Source organism: Oryza glaberrima, chromosome 6, assembly GCF_000147395.1.
Source record: "Oryza glaberrima chromosome 6, OglaRS2, whole genome shotgun sequence".
Lineage (NCBI taxonomy): Eukaryota > Viridiplantae > Streptophyta > Magnoliopsida > Poales > Poaceae > Oryza > Oryza glaberrima.
In genome coordinates this window covers 8,278,960-8,287,251 of record NC_068331.1, presented here as the reverse complement: position 1 = coordinate 8,287,251, position 8,292 = coordinate 8,278,960, and the positions used below count along the sequence as shown (strand labels likewise).

The window sequence follows — 8,292 nt, the reverse complement described above, 5'->3', positions numbered from 1 at the left end:
GGAGGGAGTAGAGTAAATAAAATTTTAGCCCAAAATATGTGGTATGAAATTTAGAGAATTAGATATGGGCTAAATGAGGTTTCGGATTTTGGGGTGGAGGGATAAAGTCTATTTTCTCAGCACAAGAGCAATTATTCACAATATTTGTAATAATACTATTCTTGTGCCGAACAGGGAATCTAAGCCACAGGGATTAAATTGGTGGCTAGATCAAAAGGAGGACTTGAATATTTGGCGATAAATAAGAATATGTTTGAAATCAAAGGATGGGTCGTCAATTAATTCCAATAAGATTGGAATTGCTTCGATTTAGGTTCAAAGGTAGTGTTGGAGGATTTCTTGGACCACAATTCATAAAAGTAAAAAGGATTTTTAAACTAAATTTGAATAAAAGAAATTTTGGTCGAAAGAAGGTTTAAGATGCAAAATCAAATTAAAGAGAATACCTCAATTTAACAAGACCAATTTTTAGAATAAAAACCACAAAGATTTTAAATACCAAAAAGGGATTTTATGCATGTTAGTTTTAGGAGGTTCCTCTAATTGTAATTTCTCAGGTTTAGAAAGTTATTAAAAATATAAGAATCAGCATGATGCATATTTAGAAAATAGCAAATTTTCAGTATGTTACATACTTCAAAATATTTATACATATATTTAAACACAAGTGAGACATGAACAATTTGGTATGAAGTAGAGGTGATATTTTTGTTGTATTAATGACATACTAAGTTTGCTTTCTTGTATGGATGTAATTCCATCTATTAAAAAGGCACATAACTTATAATACAACGAAAATAAATAGTAAATAGTGGTGATATGCGAGTTTACATATATCCGGGACAAAAGTTATTTCTGTTTGAATATGAAAGATACTATTGTCATTTGGTATATCAAAATTTATGGTCTAGATATTTATTTTTTATATAATTATAAGGCGATCTATACGGTCCTTATAATTAATTAATATAGCGAGATAGGATTTCTTTAGTATTATTTTTATAAATAATAAATAAGCTGTTCTTATAATTAATATGGTGAAGTATGACTTTTTTTAACAATCTTTTATAAATAAGTTGGCTGCGTATCTTCGCAGGCTTCTTTCCTATTTTTTGAGAAGACCATATTTGTTCATTAAAAACATTGGAAATGATCCTGCAGGGATCTACTACAGTTACACTCGACTTTACACATGCTGATTATTTTGAATTTATATCAAACGAACAGATCATACAATTACACAAGGTAATGTATCGACACCATTGTATTTGAAGAGTCACCTATAATGAGACTATTTTCTAGGTCCGTCCTGATCAGTTCGATCTACTGTTGCAAGAATATATAAACTATCCATGCAAATATTTCGATCCATAAGTACGTTGTACATTAATTTGGTAACAGACATGTACGATCAAAAGACCGCATTTGTTCATTGAAAAACATTGGAAATGATCCTGCAGGGATCGATCTACTACAATTACATATGCTATTTCGAATATCAAATGAACAAATTCAACAATTACACAAGAGAAGTAGTGCAGCTAGCTTTACAAATTACAATCTGATGAACTAGCAAAGAATTCTTGTCATAATGGACCGTCAGTGAACTGGCCCTAGCTAGCTACGGCGCCATCCAAAAGCTTAATTTGGCCGCTGGCCGCATCAAAGGACGGCGTCCACCACCGTGGCCGGAGACAGCATCGATGACCGGGGGTGCCACAACTTCCTGAGGAGCTCATCGCTCGTGCCGATCTCCATCCACCGGCGCTTCACGGAGCGCGAGCTGCGGCCGTGCACCGCCCTGCTGATGTCCTTCCATCGGTCGCCGCCGCCGCCGGGGCGCAGGACGAGGCGGGTGAGCTCGTCGTCGTCGGCCGCGGTGAAGGGGCGGTGGAACACGTCGCGGGCGAGGTGGTCCTCCACCTGTCGCGGCACTGCGCTGGCGAGCGCTTGCGCGGCATCTGCGCCGCCACGCGGCGCCAGTGGCGGGAGCCGTTCTCCACGGCGAGGCGCTCCAGGGCGTCCACGCCGGCGGGAGCCTGATGCGCAGGACGACGCAGCACCTCCCGCTCGGCGGCGCGGACGACGGAGTGACGGCGGAAGCACATTGATCATCGGCGACGGCATTGGAGGAGGAGGAGGGCTCCATCATGGCCATGTCGTGCGACGTTGTCAATCGTGTCTGTGGAACTACGGGTGGATGAACGAATCGAAGAACCAGTCACTCGCTGCGCCTTGCTACTTATGGACGCACTACTCGATCATGCTCCGATTCGGATTACTAGTTCTCGTTCGCTTCCTTTCCATTTTTCGGAAAGAATAAACACGTCTATTGATCCTGGTTCTGATCCGTTTCGGATTACACTAGCACGTACGTACTGCGAGTCCGATTAGGTTTGGATTGTTCATAGTACTTCTGCTTAATTCGCTGATTGATTTTCGTGTGGCTTAGAGCAAGGATAATAATAGAGTTCAGTTCCTATTATTAGCCAATCTTAAACCCAGCACATATAATAGATTAGCTATAAGGTTGGCTATAATTTTCTTCTCATCTCTCTATCTCTCACTTATACATTAATTGTATTTGTCTTGAAGCTTGTGTTAAGTTAGCTCTTGCATGAGAGCCAACACCCTTAACTTTTTGTTACATCTCTCTTCTATATAAGTTTATAGTAGGCTAATAGCACACTATTATACTTGCTCTTATACGTTGGTTTTGGGCCTGGACGTGTGCAATAGAAGCGCAACTGACTTGACTAGCTAGGAAAGTTAAGGCCCATTAATGGTTTGTTGAGCCTGGACGTGGGAAATTATTTTGGGACCGGATGTGTTTTCTTTTTTTTTAAGAAAGAAAATCGGAGGGTGAATATTGAATTTCATTTTATTTTATGATCTCAACTTAGAAAGTTTCAACCGAATTTGAATATTTTGATAAAAAATTTTATAAAACTAATAAAGAAACATTAGATATTTTTGCAGAATAAGCAACCAACAGCTTGTGCAAATAGCAAAAGAGAGGGACCTACATGTACTTCATCCGTCCCATTCTAAGCGTAGCCATGAGTTTCCATGTCCAACTTTGATCGTCCGTTTTATTTGAATTTTTTTATGATTAGTATTATTATTAGATGATAAAACATAAATAGTACTTTATGCGTGGCTTCTAGCTTTTTATTTTTTTCAAAAAATTTTCAAATAAAATGGACAATTAAAGTTGTACATGGAAACTCATGGCTGCACTTAAAATGTAACGGAGGAAGTACAAGCTAAGATAAATGGGCAAGGGAGATTCAGACACCCGGACTGGTCCAAAGTTTAAAAAAGAAAGGCCTAAATTTTTCTTTTTACAAAAATACTCCCTCATTCACAAATTGATCATCATGTAATAAAATCTAAAATTTCTCAAATTGATCACCATAAAACTATATGGACACGGATTTCTCATCAGAATACAATTAATTCAGTTTGGGTGAGAATGTGTGCATGCTAAGGTGTATAATTGGCATGAGGGTTTTAATCGATGAATGCATTGTGGGAGAATGTGTGCATGGTGTCTTGATTGATGTGATTTAATTGTCCTTGGTATTGGTGTATAAACTTATATGATAATCAATTTGGGAAGAAGAGAATACTACGTAACAGTATACCGTTTTAATGGACGAACTGACGTCATGATAATGTCAGTATGATAAGTACGTACTGGATCTAGTACCTACAAAATATCATGTATGATATTCCAAAGGTATCAGATCTGATACCTATGCTACTGATGTCAACAATTCCATTGCAAAAATATACCTTTATGTAAAAGATCTTTTTCCCTTGGATGGATCCGCGAGTTCCAGTGATTTAATTTGGATCAAAACAAATTGCCCTGGTCCGTATCAGATGATGGTCATCCTGGTCTAAGGAAGGCAACAACTATTACTCTCTCCGGTAATAAGTATATGATATTTGCTATATTTATTTTTATGGTCTTAGAAATACAACTCTGACCATAAGTTTATATATTATAAGGTTAGGATAAGTTTAATAATAAATTTACGGTTTTATGTAAAGTACTTTTTATGACACATCTAAACTTATATTTTTTATGTTTTTAAAATGTGCATTTTAGAAGTTACTAATTATCAAAATTATAAAGTTTATCAAATATTATTCTAGATGCCAAATATATTTATGACTGAAGGGAGTAGAAGTATTTTCCTTTGCGTGTCCCATGTATATTTTTCCTCTCTACTCTGATTGATCTACGCCATCCATGGACATGTTCCCATGTTAATGTAACTAGAAAGGAAGTCCGCACAGATGCGCGGGCATTTTATTTAATTGTTTGTAAAAATAATGCTAAGAGAATTAAGTCATGTCACACCATATACATATAAGAAATTATAGATTTTTCCTCATAATAACAAAAATTTATGTTATGAAATGGACCATAGATTTTAATATAAATGATAAGAATGTCTCTTAGATTCAAACAAAAATCACTTTTATACAAGTTACATGTAAACTCTCCTATTATCACCATTACTTATTATCTTGTTCTTAAAAGATAGATATGTTTTTAAAAAATGGGTCTTCATCTGTACCACTAAAATAAGTCTAATACAACATTTATACGTAAAACATCCGTTTCCACTTTATACCTAAATGTATATGTCAACATTTATTTCTAAATCTACGAATAAATATTCTTAAAAATACAACTTCTATTGGTTATTAGGATAAACCGTTATAAAATAGACATGAATGCCCCCTCTAATGGGTGGAACCATCAAGATTTTATTTATCTATTTCCTTCAAGCATGGGTAGACATAGTCGTGTCTCTCACGGCTAGTATGGAGCACGACTTTAATTAATCCTAGTTCACTATCGGGACCCTCAAAGACGATTACATTAGTAAGTAGAAAGATAAGCACTATTATCAATGGTGACCTCTACTGGGCCTGCCTCACCCTAACCATATGTGTGCCCCTGCTATACTTGTGGTAGCATAGCAAGCTCTGTTATCCATGCTCGGTGCCCTTCAAGGAAACAAAGAGAAGATGGATACGATGAAAATAGTTCTTCACTTCTTCCCATAAATAGTTTCATTATGTTTTGCATAGATACGGTTTTGTTTATGGTGTTAACCAGTACTGCTTAATCTTTAGAAATGAGTGAGGTTGATTACTGAAAATATATAGCTAAACAAACATGTGACCATGACAATTTTCATAGTATCATCTCATTGTTTATATTTTCAGAAAGATCTATATTTTAGCATCTGGTTTGTTTTCGTCATCTATTGTTTATAATTGCATGAGATACCTTTACTAATTCAAAAAATGTATTTATTTTCCAAAATTATTTATAACAACTAATTTGTTGAAGTGCACTTATAGTTACGTCAATGGGGTATATAGCATACATTCATCAATTATCACTTATGAACGATATATTATAATTCCTTGTCATAATGGACCGTCAGTGAACTGGCCCTAGCTAGCAACGGCGCCATCCAAAAGCTTGATTTGGCCGCATCAGACGACGGCGTCCACCACCGTGGCCGGAGACAGCATCGATGACCGGGGGTGCCAATTTCCTGAGGAGCTCATCGCTCGTGCCGATCTCCATCCACCGGCGCTTCACGGAGCGCGAGCTGCGGCCGTGCACCGCTCTGCTGATGTCCTTCCATCGGTCGCCACCTCCGCCGGGGCGCAGGACGAGGCGGGTGAGCTCGTCGTCGTCGGCCGCGGTGTAGGGGCGGTGGAACACGTCGCGGGCGAGGTGGTCCCTCCACCTGTCGCGGCACTGCACGGGCGAGCGCTTGCGCGGCATCTGCGCCGCCACGCGGCGCCAGTGGCGGGAGCCGTTCTCCACGGCGAGGCGCTCCAGGGCGGCGTCCTCCTCGGGCGTCCACGCCGCCGGGAGCTTGATGCGCAGGACGACGCAGCACCTCCCGCTCGGCGGCGCGGACGACGGAGTGACGGCGGAAGCGGTGGAGGAGGAGGAGGAGGAGGAGGGCTCCATCATGGCCATGTCGTGATTCGTGCGACGTCGATCGTATCTGCTGAAGTATGGGTAGATGAACGAATTGAAGAACCAGTCACTCGCTGCGTCTTGCTACTTATGGACGCACTACTCGATCATGCTCCGATTCGGATTACTAGTCCTCGATCGTTCGCTTCCTTTCCATTTTTTCAGAAAGAATAAACACCGTCTATTGATCGTGGTTCTGATCCGTTTCGGATTACACTAGCACGCACTGCGAGTCCGATTAGGTTTCGGTTCGGTTTGCATTGTTCATAGTAGTTTTGCTTAATTCGCTGATTTGATTTTCGTGTGGCTTACGTTGGTTTTGGGCCGGCCTGCGCGTGTGCAATGGGGGAATAAGATCACTTTGACTCCCTCAACTGACCACCCAATCTAAATCGTATCCCTCAACTGTAATATCAGAAATCTTGACCCCCGAACTACCAAAACCGGTACAATTTAACTCTCTTGGTGGTTTTGGAGGGCTGTTTCGCTGACGTGGCGCACACGTGGCAGTGTTAAATTGGTTTTCGTCCCACATGGCATTGACGTGGCGCTTATGTGATTAAAATTAAATAATATATGCGGGCCCATTTGTCATTAAAATTAAAATAATATATGTGATTAAAATTAAATAATATAGCGCTCCTCCTCCACTCGGCCGTCGCCGCGACGCCGCCGTCCGCTGCCCGCCCCCCGTGCGCCGCCTCCACTCGGCCGTCCGCCGCCGCCGTTGACCCCGTGAGACAGAGAGGGAGAGAGAGAGAGAGGAGAGAGAGAGGAAGAGTGAGAGATAGAGAAGTGAGAGAGAGAAGTGAGAGTTGTGTATGACAGGTGGGTCCCACAATTTTTTTTATAAATAGAATGCTGACTGGACTGCCACATGTATGCCACGTAGACCAAAACCACTGCGGATCGGGTCGATGGGGTAATTCGTCCGGTATTCATAATTGGGGGTGAAGAATGTCCGGTTTTGTGGTTCGGGGGGGAGGGGGGTAATTCGGACGACCGCGATAGTTCGGGGGTGTAATTCGTACTTTTTCATAAAAGAAAAGGGGGGCTGACTCTTTTGTAGCAAAAGATATTTTCCTTTGATGGATCTACGAGTTCTAGTAATTTAATTTGGAGCAAAAAAATTGCCGTGGTCCATAATCAGTAGTGTATTAGTCCTAACCGGAGACCACTCCATCATCTTGGTCTAACCAAGGCAACAACTATTACTCCCTCCGGAAATATGTGTATTTTTAACTTTTAAGGTCTTAAAAATACAACTCCGACCATAATTTTATATGTTATTAGGTTAGGATAAGTTTAATCTAATAAATTTATGGTTTTATGTGTAAGTACTTTTCATGATAAATACAAACATACAATTTCTCTACGTTTCTAAAATGAGCATTTTTGAAAATACTAATTATCAAAATTATAAAGTTTATAAAATATTCACTATTAGAAAAACCATTTTTCTATGCGGCGAAAACCTTTTTTTTTCATGCGGTTGAGCCAGTCGTCTGCGCCAAAAGGTGTGCGAAAATAACGATTTTCCTATGCGGGTGTATACGTCGTCCGCATGCCAAAACAAAAAATCGTGAAATATAATAAATTTCCAAAAATTAAAACCCCAACCCTTGCCCCGTAGTCCCCCGCTCCTTTGTTGACGCCGGCCGTCGGAGGCCAAGCTCGCCGCGCCACCACCAGATCCACGCGCGCGGGGGGCGGAGTAGCGGTTGGATCAGCGAGGGAGGGAGGCAGCGGATTCACCCTCCTCCGATTTTCTTTCATATTATACTCACTCGGTCCTTGCATTCTATAATAATTGATACTATTGACTATATCATTTTTACTTTGACCATAACTTACTTTTAATAATTATACTATGATAAATAATTTGGGATACAAGTCTTACTTTGGAGCACATGTTTATCTCGGCTAAACTGTCTTATCAAGGGAATTGTTTCATGGAGAAGTTTATTTATGGTGCTTGGAATATTTGAAGGCAAAGAAATAATTTTATTTTTGAGCAGCAACTTCCTTCTTTGTCCTCTGGAGAAAACTCTTGAAGGGTGATCTCCTCCTTTTGTTGCATAGAATTAATGCGAGAGATCACGATGTAATCTTAAATTGGATTAGTCTTTTGTAATTTCCTTTTATTCATTATTAATATTTTTTTCTAACAGCGGGGCCTACCCTACTGTGTTCCTTTAAAAAAGATTATATTATGATGAATAAAATATGTATGCTTATATTTATGAAATTGCACACTTCAATAATAT

The 8,292-nt window shown here is 39.9% G+C and overlaps 1 protein-coding gene across 1 annotated transcript; it reads right to left on the bottom strand.

Moving 5' to 3' along the window:
• Positions 1 to 1,662: 1,662 nt before the first annotated feature.
• Positions 1,663 to 6,025, bottom strand: LOC127776381 (myb-related protein Zm38-like). Its single transcript, XM_052302737.1, has 3 exons — positions 5,548 to 6,025; positions 2,030 to 2,190; positions 1,663 to 1,923 (listed from the first exon to the last, which is right to left on the bottom strand). Exons 1-3 carry the CDS (start codon positions 6,023 to 6,025, stop codon positions 1,663 to 1,665), a joined length of 900 nt encoding a protein of 299 aa, XP_052158697.1.
• Positions 6,026 to 8,292: the final 2,267 nt, after the last annotated feature.